Here is a 23,080-nt window from a genome sequence, read left to right as displayed (position 1 = left end):
GGCACGGTGGTGAACACCTGTAACCCCAGCACTAAAGTGTTGGAGACAGGAAGAGCTCCAGTCTAAGACCAGCCTGAGCTATGAAATCCTATCGTAAAAATTAAAAAAAAAAAGGCTACATTTCTGAGGGGAAGGTCTATGTCCTATTCATCTCAGATCCTGCAGTGCCTAACAGAGTCTAACAACACTTTCAATGGAGAGAAAAAAAATGAATAAAAAGTGAAGGTGTAATGGCAAGACAATTCCTGACAGAACTAAAGAAAGGGGATCAATCAGGAGCCAGGAATGGCCTGAATCTACAAAGGCCCACTCCAATTCTTCACCCCCAGGCCCTTGACAGGCCTGTGCTCATTTCTTATTATCCTGCTGGTTTACACAGCCTGTGTGAACCCCACCAGTGGATGAATTGAAGGCAGGGTTGGGTCCTGTCCTCAACTGGAAAGCAGAGAGTTGTACCCTCATGTAAGATCTCAGAGAGGGAAAATGATCCCTGGATTTAAGTTGAATCATTGGCTGAATTTTCCCTGAAGACATTATTAGACACAGCAATTAGATTCTCTAGTTCTATTACCATGGTACTGGTTATGGTTTGAACATAAAGTGTCCCCCAAAAGGCTCATATGTTGAAGGCTTGGTTCCCAGCTGGTGGATCATGAGGGCTCTGACCTAATCACCTCATTTATACATTAATTGAGTCACAATTTGATGCCATGATTGAGAAGCGGTGGGAGGTGGGCCTGGTTGGAGGATGCAGGTCACTGGGGTGTGCCTTTGAGGTGCATCTTTCCCCTTTCTGCTTCGAGGGTGCCTTGAGGTAAGCAGCTCTGTATCACCATGCCCTGTCCACCATGATGTTCTGCCTTGCCTCAGGCCTAAAAGTAGTGGAACCAACCATCACAATTTGGCTCTGAAATTGTGAGCCAAAATAAATCTTTCCTCTTTTTAAGTTATTTCTCTCAGGTATTTTATCACAACAACAAAAAGTGATTAACACAGTATTTTAGATAGATTTTGGGCCAAAGATAATACTGAGAGTTAACTTAGAGACCTAAACACCTTACATAACAATGTTCTTCAAAGACAATGATCTGATTTCTAATGCTGGCTTATAGTCTTCCCCAAGCCAAAAAGAAATGGCTGATATTATACATTCCCTATGTGTACAGTTGGCCTAAGAAAAACATTGAGGCAAGGGTTGTAACTTCTCTAAACCCCAGGAGTCTACACAGTCCAGCACTGAAGGTACCAGAGTATTTTCTAGCTTACTAGAAACAAGAACCTGATTGGGTATCTGATTTGATCTTGCCCACAGCAATTTTGGAAAGTTCTGACCATGAAGATGGTTTCATCATCACACTGCCTCGTACTCAAGGTTGCTATATCATTCATTTGACCATTACATTGAGGAGAACATCTTCCAATTTATGGGTCTCTAGTCGGTCCTCTGGTTCTGGTGCAAGACCCGGCCTCAGCCTAGCATCAGGAGCAGCCTGAATGAGTGATGCCTGCTCACCCTGAGTTAAGGAATCTCTGCACGTGGCTCATGGCCTGAGGGAGACTTTGCATGCTTGACTTTCTTAAGCTTTTCATGTGTTCACTTTTGTCTCAACTAGCACACTGACTGGAGTGGTTAGGAGACAATCAAAACAATCTCTGAGCTTTTCATCTTAACTGATTTTTTTTCACTGGATTTTATTTTTAAATCTCTTGCTGCCTTTTTTCAGCCTTCACCAAAGAATTTGACTGAGGCATTCAGCTCTCAACTTCCTCATTTTTTCTGCATTGACATCACTGTTCCTCGTGTCCCTTGAGTTTTCAGCATGTCCTTTCCTCCTAATTCTGCTTAGTTCTCACTATCAGAGCTGCATTTCCTACTGCAGTGTGCAGTCCAGTCACATCAGTGACTGGGCCCCTTGCTCTGGCGGATCTCATCTTCCCAGCACTTCAGCTGCACAGGTCTCAATTGTACCTGCATCATCTTCTCTGTCTTGGATGCATGCTTGGTAAACACCAGAGAGTCCCTCCTCCAGGACTCTCTGCAGACACTTCTGTGATTAATCTCCACAAAACAGCTTTGTGGACTTGAGTGAGAAGACACACAGTCCGGCAGGGCAGCAAGCTATAGCCATTCCCCCAATGGCAGTATTGAGCAACATGCTTGGCTACTGCACTTGGCAGCAGCTCATTCAGAAGCCAGCTCTGGCTGGCAAGAGAAATTGCCTCTAGTCCCATACATGCAGTCAAATCAACCAACAGTCACTGCTATAGTTTGAATGATGGTTTGCATTTCCCCCTCTAAAATTCACATTGAAATTTCATCCCCATTGTGGTGATATTATGAGATGAGGCCTTTTGGAGAAGTGATTAATTCATGAGGTCACTGCCTCATGAATGGATTAATTTATAAAAGAGCTTAGGGAACTAGCTTAGACCTTTTTGTGCTTTTCCATCTTTTCCACCATGTGACCACATGGTGTTCAAAAGTGCTTCCTTGGCAGTAGAATCTGAGGCCCTCACCAGATACCAAACCTGCCAGCACCTTGATCTTGGATTTCCTAGTCTCTAGAATTGTAAGAAATAAATTTCTATTATTTATAAATTACCCAGCCTGTGGTATTTTGTTACAGCAGCACAAATGGTCTAAGACAGTTATCCTCCTAAAGAATTTGGAAGAATAGTTCTCTTATTAAAAACTGGCAAAACTGAGTCAGGGAAAAATGGAGATGAAATTCACACATCTGTTAGCACTCTCATCAACATTACCAATCATCTCTCTTATCCCTAATAAATGGTGGCTAGGAAAGACAAGAGTTCTAGGAATATATATTCCATAAATGTTGCAGAGAACAAGTGTATTAATATGAAATGATTTAGTAAATTAATTACATATAATATGTGTTTTGTGCACATAAAATACACTTAACCTTGTACAGGTAAAAAAATTGTTCTGCATTGATGATCTTAGAAAAATCTCTTGACCTGGGTGAAATGAATATGAACTCTCCCTATTCACAGACTACAAAACAGAGGCATAGAACATCCTGGGATAGAATATTAGGCTGCTGGAGTCAGGACAAACCTCTAGCCTTCTAACCATAGACAGTTATTGTCTTATTCCATCAAACTGCTGCAAATGGAAAGGGGACAAAAGAATTTCACATTTAGAGCCTGGATTGGGGTGACATTTTATTTTTATGGAGAAGGCTTTCTATAAGGAATTTGAGAAGTCCAGGGAAGAGTATATTTTCTTCAAAGCAAGGAGCAGAATTTGAAAACTTTGAGCAGATGAAGTTCCCTGTAAGTCTGGTGGTTGCAGGAGGGGCTGTGGAGAACAAACCCTGCTTGTTCTATACCACTTACATTTTAGTGAGACTTGGCAGGGTCTGGTGTAGCCAACTGCAAGGCTATCTTTGAACTGGTATGATCTGAAAAAGCAGACTGTTTATCTCTCTAAAATTCAAAGGCTCCATATCTAGGACTAATATTTGGAAATGTATGTGGAAACTTTTTAGTCCCAGTAGGTCACAGCTCCTCTAGCATGAGCTGCAAGCAGTATAAAAGCCTTTGGAATCCTCTCAGCAGAGAGGGACATTCCTCGCTGGGTTTAGAAAACCCAGTGCAGATTTGCACTGGAAAGGAATGCAGACTGGATGAAGGGCCAAAGATTAACAGATTAAGTCACCTATTAGCTAAAAAAGGAATAAGGAAAGGAGGGGCATTAAACACAATTCTGCCATGACCTCAACATGCTTTCTGGAGGTAAAGGAGTAAAGGTGGGAGGAGGGAGAGTGGTAGAAGCAGTGAGCCGGAAACAGAATTGACTGGAGGAAGAGCGGGAACCAGGAGTGGCCTGGCTAAGGGATAAGAATCTTCATCCTATTGCGTTTGGTCCACATAGCAGCTGTAACTTTCCAGGATGTTTCTGTACTATTACTTTAACTAGTTAAAAAATAAAACTGACTTAGGAGAGTCAGGCAGGAAGGCACATTTCCATCTTATAGATAAAGATCCTGTGTTCAGGAAAGTTCAGCATGTTATCCAGGGTCATTTTGCTGGGGAGAACCCCAAAAGGAGGAGTGGTCTCTTAAGGTCTAGGCCTGATTTTGATTTCCACTAGGCAGCTGCCTCTTCATAAAGGGGAAGGTCTCCACCCAGATCCCCAGGTCAGTAACTGCTGAGGATGGGGAGTTCCACAAAGATGATCTTAGAGCTCCTCAAAGATAACTCATGGGGAAGACAATGGCCTGCAGATCCCGTGCTAGGGACTCTGGGAAGAAGAGCCTGGAGAGATCCAGGATAAGTACAATCAGCAGCTGGACTGAGGCAGTTCTCAGAAGGGAGAAGGACCTGGAGAGGAAAAGGCAGGCTCTGGGAGTTGACAAGCATGGCAGGAGGGGCAATGGCCTGTGGAAAAATAACCCTGAGACCTGCTGTGTGTGTGCAATCAAGGACAGCTGCCTCTGCTTACTACTCCTGTCCGGTAAATCCAGTCTCTGAGTTAAGAACTGCTTTACAGTTTCAGCAGAACACTCTGGTTTCTCTTCATATCGTATAAATCTTTCGCCTTTTACAGTTTCAGCAGAAACACCCAATGGTTCCAACAGTCATCATGTTTAAAGCAATATTTTGGGTGGAAACAGGCCCCACCCAAGGCATGCCAGAAGCCAGGAGGGCCCAGCACACCTGACTGAGATGTCAGAGGAGGATTCCTTGGCCTGCCCCTGAGCTCACCTCCTGGATATTCTGCTTTACCCGGCTGTCAGAAGGATGCATGATTGTCCCCATCACTTTCATGTTGCCACAGACAACCAGGGCTTCGTCTGGGGCATCTGTGTTTATTCCTACTCGCCCATGACAGACAACAGATTCTGGAACTTGTCCTCGCTGCCATAATGCATCACTGTCATTTTCAAACTGTCCAGGGTTAGAGGCCTGGAAAAATACATAAATATATTACAATTGAAGTTACAGTAGCAGAAATTGATAATCGTTAGTGTTCAGAACAAAGGAAAACAGAATGTTATCTAAGTCTTTCACATAAGATTCCTACTCTAAGTGGGGCATTCTGCTGTGTCTGAATAACTCTGGAGCCCCAGGAGAGCCAGGGAGGCATCTCTAACCACTCTACCTGTAACAGCACGAGCTCTGTAGGCTGTGGTTTGGGACACCCTATCTTTGTTGCATTTTTCTGGAATTGAGCATGTGATCAATTATACCCAGTGGATGATAAAGAAGGAAAAGAAAACTAAAAATGACTCTCTTTTCAGGAGAAATAATAATAATAATTTAATTCAGAACTTTACATCAGAAATTTGAATGTTTTTTAAAGCTCAGATAAATAAAAAAATACCTTGCATTTATCTAGCCCCTTATAGTTTCAAAGCATTCATATTTGTAATTCCACATTCACTTGACAAGCAAATGATAATACAAATATATTTAATGTACCTCAACTATTCCCTAAACACAGATGGTACTGAAGGGAAGATAATAGCTATATTTTGTGCGCTAATCTACACTGCAATTCTAAGATGGATCTATTTTCTTCATTTTATTGATACTAATACTCTGAAAAGATAATAAATTGCTAGAGAACACATAATTCATAAGTTCTAGAGCTAGAACTATACTTACTCTGATGATGAAGTAATGATGATGAAGTTTCCCTATTTCATAGTGTTGCTTAGAAGTAGCCTTTGCAGTCTTCACAAACTATTGGGCTAGCTGAAGTTCTGGAGATTTTACTCTTAAATAAAATCCTTTGCCAAAGAATTTTCCAATGTACTGCTTTCCTTCCTTCCTGTTTCCCTGTAACTTCTGAATATATTTTCAAATATCTTTAAGTAAGGAACTCAAAATCCTCATAAAATTAATTTGCTTTTAAAATGATGATATATTCTTTTTTCTGAAAATTTTAAATTCCTAAATACCTGTATTTAAATACCAATTTTTTTTCTTCTTTTTTTTATTGTTGTGCTGGGTGGGGGTATATTGTGGCATTTACAAATATGTATATTCTTACAATATATCAAATATATCATAGTTGAATTCACCCCAAAATTATGACATATTCTTCTAAACGTGATTTTTGTGTGTCGGAGGCAGGCTGTCACAGATTTAGACAGAGTTGGAAACCCGAACATCTAAAAAGTCAGCATTAATACATTGAGTTCACTTTTGCCTTTCTAGTGGCTAAACATTGTAAGCACAGCACCTGAATTACACAGGTTCTCTCTGAACACTACTTAGAAGCCAATCGCAACGGCTTCCTTAAGGGTAGAGATTGGGAGATCAAGACACTGGATGGAGGGAAATATATTGTTCTCTATATACTCTCCTGGTATTGTTTGAATGTTTTGTCATATGCATGCGTTACACATTGAAATATAACTAAAAGAAGCCACAAGGCTTAGTTCTTAGTTTAGTTTCACTTGAAGAAGTTTTAGGTGTCTTCAACTTCCTATTTCATTTCCACCTGTCTCAACCGTGAGCCACTTAGACTTCACCTTTGACTCTTGATAGACAAAAGCAGTTAAAGAAGTCACCTGAACAAAGAGCTGGATGTGAATGGCAAACTGGCTTTGACTCGAATTCTTTCATGGTGAGCAATCAACTAAATACAAAGATGTAATACAGAAAATGCTAATGTATTTTGCTCTATGCTGATTATAATAAGCCACTTCAAGGAAACAAAATAGGACAGTGATGGATTTCTTTGTTGTCATTAGTGTGTTTTGGGACAATTATTATGATATTGGTAACTTGATATTGGAACAACAGATATAAGTAGATTTAGTTATTTGGAACAATTGCAACATTCTCACTTGGCCGTCATTAGATGAAAACTCAAATCTCTAAAATATATTCAAATTATTTTGAAAAGGGACACCTATCCACAATGATCTAAATATATAACCTGTAGGCAGGGGTCCTCATCAGAAATAAGACATATTATTATAAGATCTATGAACTTATTTCCCTTCTCCTGGAATACACAAACAAATTATAATAGACCACCTTTTTCCAGAATTATGAGTTTATAGTCATATGTGGCCCAACAAAGTGATTCATTAAAGTTTCTAAAATACTTTTATTGTTTGTTTCATAGCCTCATATATTTCGAGAAGATCTAAACATTCAAGCCTAAGTTATGTTACCAAATATCTATGTGATGTTAGGGCCTTCATTAATCTTTCTGTACCAGTGTTCTTCTCTAAAGAATAAAGACAATTATATCTTCTTTACCTGTCTCAGATGGTTATTATGGGATTAACTGAAATCATGTGTGGATGAATAATTTGCAAAAATTAGGATGAATAGTCCCAAATTCATCCTTAACATGCTCTACTGGACACAGTAATCACTGTTTAACCTGATTAAACACTTCTTGTACTCTCCTCGGCAACACACCTGCAGGGCTGCACAATACCGGGACTCTATTCAGGAAGAATGCAATGTAAAGGGTGCCCCCTGCAGGTGCTTACACAGGAAACAGCATCAGTAGTAATTTGAGACCTACTCTAAGAAAAGCTAGCATTTCTTTCCTTTACCATTGTTTGTGATTCTAAAGCACAGCCAAAGAACTTAGTGAGAGAGCTTGACATGAAAAGACACCTCTTAAGAAGTCCATTTTTTTACTTTTTGAAAGAGTTGCAAAAATGGGATGGACCTGGAGGTGCCCCCCACCAGTGCTATTCCAAGTGGAGTCTACATTTGGACACATCAGGGTCTGCCAGGAACTTGTTAGAACTACAGTCCCAGGCATCCTTGACCTATTAAGTCAAAAAACTCTGGGAGTAGACCCAGGTGTCTATGTCTGTACAAGCTCTCCAGGGAATTCTTATTCATGACACAGTTTGAGAATTTTTTTTGAGATAAGGTCTCTCCCTATGTAGCTCTAGCTGGCCTTAAACTCAAGAGCCTCTTGCCTCAATCTCCCAAGTGCTAGGATTATGAGCATGTGACATCACACATGGCTCTAGAACTACTTTTCTATGCAATACACTGCTGGTCACAACTTGCCCCTTTCATAGTTGATAGAAAGCTCTATTAAGTTCCAATTACAGGGTGAAAGAGACATACATTACTCCACAAACAGATTCCTTTGGGTAAATAAAAATTCATCTGACCTCTAGAAGAGGGGTGTGTGTGTGTGTGTGTGTGTGTGTGTGTGTGTGCTGAAAATGAGAAGGTAGGTTTGTGGTCAGAACTAGGTAAGAGTCAGTGAAAATGAGCTATTATCCAGGATGCCCTATCCCCATCCCTTGCTTCCTTATGGATTCATTGTGTCTATTGTCTTCCTTGGGAGCTGGTTTCCAGCCTCAATATGGTTTGCAGAGAAGTATAGGGGGAATTCTTAGGGATATGGCCATTTCTATTCTTCTGGGAAAGAAATGTGATAATTTGTTCATTTTTTTTTTCATTTTTCTTTTATTATTCATATGTGCATACAAGGCTTGGTTCATTTCTCCCCCCTGCCCCCACCCCCTCCCTTACCACCCACTCTGCACCCTCCCGCTCCCCCCTCAATACCCAGCAGAAACTATTTTGCCCTTATTTCTAATTTTGTTGAAGAGAGAGTATAAGCAATAATAGGAAGGAACAAGGGTTTTTGCTGGTTGAGATAAGGATAGCTATACAGGGAGTTGACTCACATTGATTTCCTGTGCATGGGAGTTACCTTCTAGGTTAATTCTTTTTGATCTAACCTTTTCTCTAGTTCCTGTTCCCCTTTTCCTATTGGCCTCAGTTGCTTTAAGGTATCTGCTTTAGTTTCTCTGCGTTAAGGGCAACAAATGCTAGCTAGTTTTTTAGGTGTCTTACCTATCCTCACCCCTTCCTTGTGTGCTCTCGCTTTTATCATGTGCTCATAGTCCAATCCCCTTGTTGTGTTTGCCCTTGATCTAATGTCCACATATGAGGGAGAACATACGATTTTTGGTCTTTTGGGCCAGGCTAACCTCACTCAGAATGATGTTCTCCAATTCCATCCATTTACCAGCGAATGATAACATTTCGTTCTTCTTCATGGCTGCATAAAATTCCATTGTGTATAGATACCACATTTTCTTAATCCATTCGTCAGTGGTGGGGCATCGTGGCTGTTTCCATAACTTGGCTATTGTGAATAGTGCCACAATAAACATGGATGTGCAGGTGCCTCTGGAGTAACAGTCTTTTGGGTATATCCCCAAGAGTGGTATTGCTGGATCAAACAGTAGGTCGATGTCCAGCTTTTTAAGTAGCCTCCAAATTTTTTTCCAGAGTGGTTGTACTAGTCTACATTCCCACCAACAGTGTAAGAGGGTTCCTTTTTCCCCGCATCCTCGCCAACACCTGTTGTTGGTGGTGTTGCTGATGATGGCTATTCTAACAGGGGCGAGGTGGAATCTTAGCGTGGTTTTAATTTGCATTTCCTTTATTGCTAGAGATGGTGAGCATTTTTTCATGTGTTTTCTGGCCATTTGAATTTCTTCTTTTGAGAAAGTTCTGTTTAGTTCACTTGCCCATTTCTTTATTGGTTCATTAGTTTTGGGAGAATTTAGTTTTTTAAGTTCCCTGTATATTCTGGTTATCAGTCCTTTGTCTGATGTATAGTTGGCAAATATTTTCTCCCATTCTGTGGGTGTTCTCTTCAGTTTAGAGACCATTTCTTTTGATGAACAGAAGCTTTAGCTTTATGAGGTCCCATTTATCTATGCTATCTCTTAGTTGCTGTGCTGCTGGGGTTTCATTGAGAAAGTTCTTACCTATACCTACTAACTCTAGAGTATTTCCTACTCTTTCCTGTATCAACTTAAGAGTTTGGGGTCTGATACTAAGATCCTTGATCCATTTTGAGTTAATCTTGGTATAGGGTGATATACATGGATCTAGTTTCAGTTTTTTGCAGACTGCTAACCAGTTTTCCCAGCAGTTTTTGTTGAAGAGGCTGCTATTTCTCCATCGTATATTTTTAAATCCTTTGTCAAAGATAAGTTGCTTATAGTTGTGTGGCTTCATATCTGGATCTTCTATTCTGTTCCACTGGTCTTCATGTCTGTTTTTATGCCAGTACCATGCTGTTTTTATTGTTATTGCTTTGTAATATAGTTTGAAGTCAGGTATTGTGATACCTACTGCATTGTTCTTTTGACTGAGTATTGCCTTGGCTATTCGTGGCCTCTTGTGTTTCCATATAAATTTAATGGTAGATTTTTCAATCTCTTTAATGAATGTCATTGGAATTTTGATGGGAATTGCATTAAACATGTAGATTACTTTGGGGAGTATCGACATTTTTACTATGTTGATTCTACCAATCCATGAGCATGGGAGATCTCTCCACTTTCTATAGTCTTCCTCAATCTCTTTCTTCAGAAGTGTATAGTTTTCCTTGTAGAGGTCTTTCACATCTTTTGTTAGGTTTACACCTAGGTATTTGATTTTTTTTGAGGCTATTGTAAATGGAATTGTTTTCATACATTCTTTTTCCGTTTGCTCATTGTTAGTGTATAGAAATGCTAATGATTTTTCTATGTTGATTTTATATCCTGCTACCTTGCTATAGCTATTGATGATGTCTAGAAGCTTCTGAGTAGAGTTTTTTGGGTCTTTAAGGTATAGGATCTTGTCGTCTGCAAATAGGGATATTTTGACAGTTTCTTTACCTATTTGTATTCCTTTTATTCCTTCTTCTTGCCTAATTGCTCTGGCTAGGAATTCCAGTACTATGTTGAATAGGAGTGGAGATAGTGGGCATCCTTGTCTGGTTCCTGATTTTAGAGGGAATGGTTTTAGTTTTTCTCCATTAAGTATAATGCTGGCTGTAGGTTTGTCATATATAGCTTTTATAATGTTGAGGAACTTTCCTTCTATTCCTAGTTTTCTTAGAGCTTTTATCATGAAATGATGTTGGATCTTATCAAAGGCTTTTTCTGCATCTATTGAGATGATCAAGTGGTTTTTGTCTTTGCTTCTGTTAATGTGGTTTATTATGTTTATTGATTTTCATATGTTGAACCACCCCTGCATCCCTGGGATGAAGTCTACTTGGTCGTGGTGAATAATCTTTTTGATGTGTTGCTGAATTCGGTTTGCCATTATTTTGTTGAGGATTTTTGCATCAATGTTCATTAAGGAGATTGGCCTATAGTTCTCCTTTTTGGAGGTGTCTTTGCCTGGTTTTGGGATAAGTGTAATACTGGCTTCATAAAATGTGTTTGGCAGGTTTCCTTCCCTTTCTATTTCGTGGAACAGTTTAAGGAGGGTTGGTATCAGTTCTTCTTTAAAGGTCTGATAGAATTCAGCAGAGAATCCATCAGGTCCTGGACTTTTCTTTTTGGGGAGGCTCTTGATTGCTGCTTCAATTTCATTTTGTGTTATAGGTCTATTCAGGTGATTAATTTCCTCTTGGTTCAGTTTTGGATGATCATATGTATCTAGAAATCTGTGCATTTCTTTTAGATTTTCAAATTTATTTGAATATAGATTCTCAAAGTAGTCTCTGATGATCTCCTGGACTTCCATGGTGTTTGTTGTTATCTCCCTTTTTGCATTCCTAATTCTACTAATTTGGGTTTTTTCTCTCCTCATTTTAGTCAGGTTTGCCAGAGGTCTATGGATCTTGTTTATTTTTTCAAAGAACCAACTTTTTGTTTCATTAATTCTTTGTATGGTTTTTTTGGTTTCTATTTCGTTGATTTCAGCTCTTATTTTTATTATTTCTCTCCTTCTATTTGTTTTGGGATTTGCTTGTTCTTGTTTTTCTAGGAGTTTGAGATGTATCATTAGGTCATTGATTTGGGATCTTTCAATCTTTTTAATATATGCACTCATGGCTATAAACTTTCCTCTCAAGACTGCCTTAGCTGTGTCCCATAGGTTCCGATAGGTTGTGTTTTCATTTTCATTGACTTCCAGGAACTTTTTGATTTCCTCTTTTATTGCATCGATGATCCATTCTTCATTAAGTAATGAGTTATTTAGTTTCCAGCTGTTTGCATGTTTTTTGTCTTTACTTTTGTTGTTGAGTTCTACTTTTACTGCATTGTGGTCAGATAGTATGCATGGTATTATTTGTATTTTCTTATATTTGCTGAGGCTTGCTTTGTGCCCTAGGATATGATCTATTTTGGAGAAGGTTCCATGGGCTGCTGAGAAGAATGTATATTGTGTAGAGGTTGGATGAAATGTTCTGTAGACATCTACTAGGTCCATTTGATCTATTGCATATTTTAGATCTTGGATTTCTGGAATATAAGGGACAGGAAACATATTCTGTAAACATGTCTGAAACTCACTGACTTGAACAATGATGCCATTTTTAAAGTTCAGGTTTTCTTTTTCTTGGTTGGTATAATGTTAAATAGCTATAGACAGAAAAGTACATTCATTTTTACTTCTGTGTTTTGGTGTTTGAATGAAATAATATCAATAAGATGTTATGAGTTGCGAGTATGAAGGGTTTAAGTTGAATCATTATTCTTCTCATTGTTTTTAAGGTTACCTTCGTGTTGTCCAGCACACTTACAGAATAGGATAACCTCTTTAATCAAAAATAAAACCTAGGAGAAAGATATAAACTCTGGAATACAATCTTTTTTAAATGAAAATTTAGTGAACAATATGACACCCAATCTATGCCAACTGTAATTTAATGCTTTTCCTATTCTTACTAAATACAAATTATAGAAACTTTCAACTTCTCAAAGTCATCATATGAGCTAGTTAATTACCACCATGCTTTGGATATGAAGAGGTGCCAATTAACAGTCAGTTTTTAGATAACAGACTTGGAGAGCCAAGTTCCCTCCCTCTCCTTGCTGTTGTGTGGACTTAGTAGCAGCCAAGCATAGCTAGCTGGGCAGGAGCTGCCAGCAGCAAATAGAGAAACCTTGTTGCCAGGTAAATTATTCAAAGTATGCAGATGACTACCAGACTGTCTGACTCAAGCATGGGTTACACAGCTCAGGACAGCACTTTCATGAGATCTAGTCTATGCTAACTTGGAAAAGAATGGCATTGCCTGTCTTCATTCCTTCTAAAGAGAAATCAGAAACAGTAAGCAGCCCAGTTCTCCAGACTTCATTTTAAATCCGATTTGTTAGCACAGCAAAACAATCCCAGATTACATCAAGTGATATGTCCAAGACAGCAATGACCCTGTAAGGGATGGACAGGTACCTCAGTGATTGGCTTGTGGCCAATGGACTGGGCCCTGCCTGTCTTTGTCTTAGAGAAACTACATTTGCCTCAGGTTTGTCAGGTTCCACAGAAACAGCCCAGGGCATGTGTGGCCTGTCCCCCCATTTCCCCTCACCCCCCCCATCCCCGGGATATCTGAGTGGACTCAACTATTTTACCTATCTATCATTGCTTCACCTCCAGTAAAATTTGGAGAGGTAATTGAAGGGTTTCCACTAATAGCTGGCTTATTATTTTTAATTGACTAAAAGAATTACAGAGGGACTTTGTTTCAGAACTGTTTGAGGCAGGCAAGGAGAAAAGCCTCATCTTCAAGTAGGCAGATCTTTTCCTAGGGCCTATGGTTAGACGCTGCCAACAGGCAGTGCACACGCCCATGGTGAATGGTTTTCCCTGTTGGAGTCTACCTGTTCTCCCTGCATCACTTCAAAGTCCTGTGATGATACAGCCCCTCCCAGAGCTGTTAGGAGGTGTTACCTCATGCCTCTGGAATCTCAGAGGTGGCCAGCCTGGACTCACACAGCTGCAGCTGCAGATGCCGGCAGCTTTATGTTTTTGTGCCTGCCAAGACTCCCATACACAGCTGCGACCATTCAACCAATGTGCTGAACCACTCCTAGGTGCTAGGTAATAATCCACATGTCGTGGGGTCACCAGTCACGTTAGGGTGTGGAAAGCCTTCTGGCACTTTCCCCACTCTGTGGGTTTCAGGTCAGAGAGATCTGGCTTGTAATCCAGGCTCAGTCATTTACAAGCTGTGTGATCATGGATAGTTATTTAACCTCTTGAGCTTCAGTTCCTCTGGCTGTAAAGAATATAAGGAAAATGTCTAGCCATGTAAAATGATGTCATGTATAGGTTGTCCACCTCAGTGCCTAGAACACTAAGTGAAAATAAGGATTTCTGAACCTCAGCACCACCAACATATCAGGAGGAATAAAACTTTGTGAGGAGGTTGTCCTGTTCATTGGAAGGTGTTGAGCAGCATCCCTAGTTTCTTAGCCACTAGGTATCAGTTGTGACAACCAAAAATGTGTCCCGATATTGCCACCTGACTCTTGAGGGACAAAATTTCTCTTGGTTGAGAACCACTGTTTAAAAATTAAAATAATAGTTTCTACTATTGCCATCATTGTCATCATCATACTTTAAGTATGTTACTGAAAATTCAAATTCTTCCCATGGGGGGAAAAGCACATGGGATCTAGAGGAATCAGAAAAGTGAACTTACCCTTACAATGATCCTTTCAGAGATGTGGGCAGACAACAGATAGAACTGGTCTTGGTTAGCAGCATACAGTCCAACCACCAACATGAAGTATCTAATTCAGAAACAGCAAACCAATGCCAACACATCAGGGAGCAGAGACTTAATTTGTGAAGTCAAATACTACCCAATAGTTAATTAACGGTGCACTTACCTAGACGAGTTTGCTCATTCAAAGATTGCCTTGTCCCTTCTGCTGTCAGTTGCACCCCCAGAGAAAAGGGAGAGCAATTGATTGAATTGCTATTGATGTGGCACCCTTTGCCCAGTTGAAGGTGTTTATGAGGTGTTTTGCAGGCCCCAGAGCAACAGGAAAGCAGTGCCCCAGTGGAGAGACCTTCTGGGGGCCTAAACTGGGCCCACCTGTGCTGACGCAGCCATGCCTCACCCAGCTGCATTTCTGGGCTCTTAGTATGACATCACTCACAAACACAACAGGAAGCCACCAGAGGTCTCTGTGCCCAGAACTATCCAAGCCCTGTGCCCTTGGCTTTAAAAGAGGGGCACTCAGCAGGGTTTGCCCACCACACTGGCTCCTTCCCACCCCGACCTGCTCTGGCCCATGTACATTGTACCTTCAACATCCGCAGGTCTTGACTTTAGCCCAAGACCTGAACCTCCCTCCAAGTGTTCCCAAGGCATCTCTCATCATTGTTATTTTAATAGCTTCTTCATATATACCGTCAATTTTAAGAGTAACAATTTTAAGATTAGACTATTTTTTTGAAAGTCAAAATAAAAACTATCTCTATCAGAGAGGTTTTGCCTTAAAAACTGCATGAAAAATTTTACCAACTTCCCCTGGAGTATTACTGGAGTTCCTGGCCAGTAGCCCTGGCTCTGGGTCTACATTAAGGGAAAATGACATAGTGTGTTTGTGTATATAAAAAATAATTTATTTACAGTTTTGAAATTCTCATTCTGTCTCTACTTTGTCCACTGGAAATGTGCATATAGTTATATAGCTGTAGAGCCCATGTGTGGGTACCAGAAGATTATCTTTCTTCTGAGAGATGAGTCTCTTGGCCCAATAGCTCTTGGGCTGGCTATTTTCAGTCCAGCATGTCATCGTCCACAGGGTTGCTAATTCCTAGGGTCTCCATTACAGTAGAACTCTAGGCTCTCCAATATCTAGAGATCAAGGTTCTCTCCTCTACCTAATAAATCAGTAATAGCAATAATTGCTATCGTTATTGTTACCAACTACCATCTTGGACTCAAAATGTGCCACGCACTGGGATAAGTACTTTTCCTACATTATTAGGACCCAAAACAACCTTATTGGAATAAGATATTGTTTTTGTACCCATTTTAATGATAGTAAATGAGTCTCAGAGAGGTTAAGTTATAAGCCTAGCATATCAAGTGTTCAAACTCCATTTTTCCCAACACTAAAACTTGTGTTCTAAACCCAGTGGGAGCATGAATCAGAATTATCTGGAAGGCTTGTTAAAATACAAATTGTTAAGCCCCAGTTCTTGAAGTTTTAGTTCAGTAGGTCTTTAGTGAGGCCTGAGACCATGCCTTTCTAACAAGCATCCAGGTCCCTACTAGTCCTGGGACTACACTTTGAGAACTACAGAGCTAAATTATGAGGCAAATTTCTTTTCTTTTCTAATCAGAAGGTTATGGTTCAGCTTCAGGACCAGCACACAGGTCAGTCATTACCTAAGATGGCAATGAGACATGAGCATATGGTCACTCTAGAGAACCATGTTGGGAATCAAGGCTGAGCAGGAGAATGGGTATTGCTGAGAGTGAGGATGGGAGAAGAAAGACATCTATAGGTAAATGAAACACATTAACAAATTAAAAGAGTCAGAGAGGGGAGTAAAGTGGCTTAAGGAGATCCAGACTGCCAACTGGTAGGGACAGGAGGAGGATCAGAGGTGCCCCAGAGGCCACTTCCTGGTTGGATGAGCTGTCTGACCACCCTGTGTTCACAGTACCCAGTACCTCTGGTCAGGATTTGGTTTTCCCTTCTTTCTCATGTTGTTTGCTGTGGTTTCACTGAAGTGTAATCGTCCCAGTGTTACTTTGGTGACCTGGTCAGCCAGTAGGTCAATTCTAAGACAAACAGCAGAAATACCAAGAGACTGTAAGAGAACAGAGTTCTTGATCATATCTAATCCACGCTTAGACTCTCAAATTCTCAACTATTCTAGTCACTTGTTAGTCAACCATCCACAGCATGGGCAGGAGTGGCCAACAGGGAAGAATAAGGAATGACTCTCAAGAGATAAGAAATACTCACTGAGCAGAAGCTCCTCCCAAAGTTCTGACTCATAGGGCCCTTGTGTTCTGTATGCCACAGATGAGTTCTGTTATCTCCACAGTGGGGAGAAAAGACACCTTTCATCTGTGCTGCTGCCACTGTTACTACAATACGCATCTCCTCACAAGCAACTTCTCTGGGTTCTTTGTGAGTACCTGGCCTTCTCCTTCATGTACATGTCCTCTCCTGCCTAGATGGGAAGCAGCTTTCTCCAAAGGAAGGTCATGCACAGCCTGCCCAGACAAGTGAGAAACAAATACACCAGGCAAGTTGAGTACTGTATTTGTTCAGTGCCTTGCTGCACAAGTAGTTTGTACAAGTTAGTCTGTCCAGAATGTAGAACCGCCTTCCTCCAAGACCAAATGGGATTGACTGAGGATCTGAGATGTTTCAATTGCATCCCAGCCAAAGGAGCCAGAGTAAATCCCACTCCGTGCCATTCTAGAGAGAGGACTCTAACTTTGGACTACAATACTGCTATGGATACTACCAGTTGTGCTACCTTTCTATCAATGTAACCTTAAAAAAGAAGAAAAAAATGAATTGTATGCACAGCAGAGAGCTAGAACCTTAAAATTTATTCAATCAGCATTGTGCTGATTTATTCAATCAGCATTGTGCTAATTTAAATGAAATATTAAAAGAAAGATCTAGTTATAATCTATATTAATGAACCAAAATTATTGTAAGGTTGTTAGTAATAAAGGATTATAAAAAAGGATGATGTTTTTAAAATGGATCTTTCCAAAAAGAACATTTTTATGGGCTGGGGGCATGGCTCAAATGGTAGAGCACCTGCCTAGCAAGGTCAAGGCTCTGAGTTCAACCCCTGTTATTGCCAAAAAAAGAAAAAGAATTTTTTACAATGGCTTCAATCTTCAAAGTATTTACCAACTTTATTTTTTTAATAAATGTGTTTCATAATATTAACATACTATTACTAATTTAGATTCAACAGTGGGTTTCATTTTAAACAAGCAAAATAAATTAGATGATAAACTTTCTTCCCAAATTATTCACCAAGGAATTCCAAAAAGAAGTTCTTACTTAACAGGATTGAAAATCTTTTTGCTTCTATCTGCCTGGGATTGTTCAATAGCAATTATTTGATTGGTGGCTTCTGCCTGTACGAGACAACAAAAATTAAATTACTTACTTAATAAATTTATCTATTAATAAAGTTGTTCAGTAGTAGAGAATGGCCAGGTACTAAGATATTTTTCCATAGCACCATGCTAGGCTCTGGGCAGGAGGTGCAAATTCCTGAAAAGATATACAAAACAATTGCCCTTGTCTAAAAACAGAGTGCTATTGATGAGAAAAGAGATAAATACCTTCAAAATTAAATACAGGATGAAATAAAGATGAAAACACAAGACAACAGAGTGTCTCAGGTAAGCAGTGAATAGAGTGGGCTAGTAGATGACTGAAACATCAGGAGTAGAAAGCAAGAGCAAGGCAGCTCAAAGGATGCATGCACGGAGTCATTCATGTATCCATTTGTTCAATGAATGCTTACTGAGGACCTGCTGTTCACCAGGCATGGCACTAAGCATTTGAGATAAGATGTGAACAAACTTGTGACCAGTGGACAATGTATGCACATATAGAATATCACAGTGAATCCCACTAATCTATATAATTTATATATGTTAATAATTTTTTTAAATGAACAAAATTAACAAAAATCCATGCTCTAGGGGAGCTTACATTCTAATATAAGGAAACAATAATATAGAATATAAACAAGTAAAACATAGGAAATGACATTCACTTGGCACCTGATCTATATTCTTCTTGTTATTCTATGAATAGTGGCAAGGCATAGTGGGATTAGTCCTGTATTCTGCTTGTGGTTATGCACATTGGAGCAATCTTTGTGGAAAGCAATCAAGCAGCCTATATCAAGAGTTTTAAGAGTTGTCACATCTTTGTAGTGTATATTCCCTTTTGGAATTCATCCTCTTGCAAAAATAGGTATACACAGATGTTCAACACAATTTTATTACCAACTATACAACTGCATAGTGGAAATAAATGAAACTTGCAATAACACAGTAATTACTATTATGCATCTATACAATGGAAAACAATAGCATCTTTGCAAACAACATTTTATGAGGTCCTTAATAATGCCATGTATCTTCACAATATAATATTAGCAATAGGAGATTAATTTTGATAATTGGAAAAAATCAGGTTATCAAATGGTAGGTCCCTTGCATTTTCATTGTGTACCAAATATTTATAATGGAATCCCATTACTTCCATATTCAGAAAAGTAGGATTAATTGCTGTTGCTTATCTGCTTATTGTTTGTATTTATTTGTTTTTATTGTTTGTTTTGTTTTAAGACCTCAATTGGAAACAAAAGTGGTTAATGTGTCCAGCCACCTGGCCCTGTTTTAGAAGATTTCATACCTAAACCCAGGCTAACCATCAAACCGAAATATGTAGGTCATGGACACTTGTCCCCTAAAGCGCTTGCTGTGATGATAATTTAATAAATACTTCTTTCTTTTTCTGCTGTACTGGGGATTGAACCCAGGGTCTGTGCTTGCTAGGCAAGTGCTCTACCACTTAAGCTATGCACCAGCCCTTTTGTTTCTTTAGGTTTGAGGTAGGTTTTTGCTCACTTTGCCAGGGTTGGCCTTGAACTTGCAATCCTCCTGCCTCTGCCTCCTGAGCAGCTGGGATTTTAGGCACGTGCCATGCAATAAATGTTTTTTGACCTCTCAGAAGTCACACTACATATGTTCTACACCCAGCTCTATCGTTTACTGCATTGGATAAATTGTGTAACATCATTAGTCCTCAGTTTCCCTTCTCTAAACTACAGAAAAGGGATATTGCCTAAATTAATGGTTCTTTGGACTTTTGAAGTCAGAGACCTCTTTGAAAATGTGGTAAAAACTCCACATGAAAATGCGCTGGTATCCATTGGAATAAAATAATTAAGAATAAATTTAGTAAAAGAAGATTTATGTTACAGTTTGAACTGATACTGTGCCAGGTTCTGAGCTCAGTCTACAGAAAGTAGCAGCTTTCACAGCTTGTGTATTGGAACTCTTATTCTTATAACCCATGTACCATTCTGAGAGGAAGCACAAGCTATCCCTCAAAAGGTCCACATGGAGAAGAGTTAAGGCCTCCTAACTATAGTCACATCTGAGCTCCCAGCGATGACCAGCTCAAGCATGTCAGGCATGTGAGTGAGCCATCTTGGAAATCGTCCAGATGATCTGCTCCACCAGATGACTATGGAACAGAGATGAGTTGTGATAGCCAAGTCCTGACCCAGTTACGTATTTGTGGTCCAAATAAATTACTGTTATTATTTGAAGTCACTAAGTTTTGAAATTGGAATAGACAATTGGAACACTTAATAAAATGTTGACTGAATTCAATTGAACTAAATAAAAGATTTACCTTAATTCCAAAAGCTTTCAAGTAAAACATTTCTATTGGCTTTAGGCCCACTTGAGTTTTAACAAATTTTGGACTTCCCCAAACTTGGATGTGGATGGTTATCTGAAAATGGTTCTTCTTTTGGCAAACAAAAGCTTCATCTGCTGGTGAGAAATTAAATCCTTTGTCTGTCACAACTCGATAGTCCACATCAGGTCTATGAAAAGAGGATCAGGAAACCAATTTCACAAATATTTTCTACACATTTTCTTTGACTGGCAATTTCAATCGTATAAACATTTCAAGAAACTATATTGTGGAGCATGCCTTTTGCTGTATTAAATCAATTGATTTTTAAAAAATTTTTACTGAGGAAATAAAAATGATATTTCAAAACATAGCTGGCTATCTCCCAGATTTTTATTTTCTCACAAAGAAGAAATACAATTTTTGCCAAATGGAAGCTTTGTTTCCTGAGACTGCCTTTCCTCTTTCTTCTTCTTAAATTTTAATTTGACTTTATAATACAGTAACAAGATGTAAGCTAGAAGCTGAAGTGACCACATAACTTAGAAGTATCTAGGATAGAATAATCTCTTTTTTTCTTTAAAAAAAGTCTCTAAATATCACCAGCAATGCCATACTTAAATAGCCATTTAGATGAATGAATGTTCAGCTCATTTGGTGGTCATATGGAAAAGTGGACTGGTCTGAATTACCAGGAATAATTTTAAAACAAATTAACCACAGCCAGTCGTTCTACTAATTATAAAGCTATTTCCCCTAGAGTGTGATCATTTTCTTTTTATCCTCCCAATTTGGTAGCAGCACTGAAAACCTACTATGGAGATATCTTCTGCAGAAAGGTATGACATGGTGATGGGGTGACAATTCAGACTTTTGCTCTACTTGTTTTATCACTGCTATTTCCAATAGCAATGCTTTGTGTATAACATGTTTAATAAAATACTTAAACTATTAATACTTCTAAAATGTTTTTATTAAGAAAACGTTAACTGCATAACATTATTAAGTAGAGAATATAAAAGTTGGAAACTAATGAGTTTTTCCTATATATGCTGTACATAGGGAACATGACTTTTAATTCCTCAAGGTTCCTAAATAAGGATTCTCTCCTCAACCTTTCAGGAAAGAAGGCTCTTTAGAACTACAAATGGAGGAGGGCTGTACTCACTGCTGTACTATGTGCAGATCTTTGTCACCTGGGCTCTCAGTGTGGATGGCTGCCATTATCATGAACAACATAGAAACTATTAATAGGTCTCTTAGGAAAAGAGTTTCCATGTTCTTTGCAAGATAAGCACCTCCCCAGTGGATTAGGTCATTAGGTCATTGATTACCTTCCAGTAGCTTATCAGTCAAAGCTTCACAATCATAGTGCCTGCCAGCAGCAAAGGGAAAATCCACTAGACAAAGAATTTGGTAAAGACTACATATCTTATGCTATCTGGAAACTTTATATTGACTCAGGTTTCTATAATTAATCTGCTAATTGTTCATCTAAAAGCTAGGGATGGATAGACTTGTATCAATTTTACTAATATTAAGACTGGTTGAGGGAAAAAAATAAGAATATTTTTTGCGATGTTCTAAGCTTCCCTATCAAAAGCTCTGAAAGAATGTGAGGCTTACAGCTCACATTCTTATGAGCATTAGTTGAAACTTCAGAACAGCTCTAAGAAGAAACTGAATCAACCAATAAGAATCATACTGCCAATCTGATTATAGAAATCTACTCACCTAAAAAAGGCAATTCTGCTTTTGACATCAAAAATGAGCATAAAGTAAACTAAATTGGATTTTTAAGAGCTTTTTTATAACACAACTTGGAAATATCATTCAGAAAAAAATTTTAATAAATTTTTAAGCCCTAACTTGTTTTTCCATAATCTAGGAAAACAATATTTTGAACAAATTAAACATTATCTGTGAAAAAATAAGTGATTTTCTATCTCAATGATGTGAATCATGAAATTAGGAGAGCCTGGTTGTTATCATATATGCCTTCCTCTTTTACTTAAAAAAAGTGAATTATGGCTAAATATTCAAAATAAATCTGCCTTTATAACTTTGAGTTGATATCACCTGTGTTCTCGGTTTTTTCCCAGATCAACAGACCAGAGATAGACTTTTAAAATAAGCATTTTTAAAAATCCCTTCATGAAAGAAGAGCTGTAACTCTTACCTCAAAAAATTTGATCAACTCAGATGCATAGAGACAGAAAAGCATGAAAGGTTTTAACTAAAATGTGTGTGAGAGTTTCATACCTTGGTACTCATACTTTAGATAGAACATTGGATGCTCCCCCAAAGATAATCAAATGAAAGCTAAGTCTCAAAACCAAGACCTAGAGATCCTTTATTTCATTTTCTGATTACACACAATAACAAAGTTGTGACATTTCAATGATACAATTAGCAGTTCACTTCCTTTTGCCTCCTGTTAAGCTCCCAGAGTCTGTTTAACTCCCTAAATTTTTTTAAAGAAAAATATTTCTTCCTTCTGGTCCATTCAACATAAAAGTCCTACTGATAAGATTTGCAATATTTGAATTGCCCAATATTTCTTATTTTATATTATACTTATTACTTGAAAATCTAATTCTTTGACCACTGATTTTTTTTTTTTTTTTTTTTTTTTTAGTGTTTCAAGAAGGCATTTTTAACCTAAGAAAACTATAGAAGTCTTAGGAAGGTTTAAAGGACATTTAAGATCAATAATTCATGAATCCACATTTATTTTTAAAACTGCAATGTCATAAAAATAGGATGAAAGTTTTCCAGTTTAGGATAATTTATATGATTTTATTTCATACAATGTGTGTGATTTATGATTGAATATAATGGTTGCAGGTTAAATATTCAAAACAGAGTATGTCGACAATGAACTTAATAATACTTAGTCACAGGGTTGAAGTTAGGGG

At 38.7% G+C, this 23,080-nt stretch overlaps 1 protein-coding gene across 1 annotated transcript in view; it reads right to left on the bottom strand.

Annotated features, from left to right (window-relative positions):
* The window catches only part of Myrfl (myelin regulatory factor like), a 103,386-nt gene that overhangs the window by 41,637 nt on the left and 38,669 nt on the right, over positions 1-23,080 (bottom strand). Inside the window, exons 7-11 of the mRNA XM_074084878.1 lie at positions 20,157-20,352; positions 17,775-17,851; positions 16,409-16,519; positions 14,417-14,507; positions 4,732-4,932 (exon numbers count right to left, since the gene is read on the bottom strand). Coding sequence (XP_073940979.1) covers positions 4,732-4,932; positions 14,417-14,507; positions 16,409-16,519; positions 17,775-17,851; positions 20,157-20,352 — 676 coding nt within the window. The remainder of the gene's footprint in view (positions 1-4,731; positions 4,933-14,416; positions 14,508-16,408; positions 16,520-17,774; positions 17,852-20,156; positions 20,353-23,080) is intronic.

The sequence above is a fragment of the Castor canadensis genome, chromosome 8 (assembly GCF_047511655.1).
Source record: "Castor canadensis chromosome 8, mCasCan1.hap1v2, whole genome shotgun sequence".
In the NCBI taxonomy this organism is placed as follows: Eukaryota; Metazoa; Chordata; class Mammalia; order Rodentia; family Castoridae; genus Castor; species Castor canadensis.
This window is presented reverse-complemented; position numbering and strand designations above follow the sequence as displayed.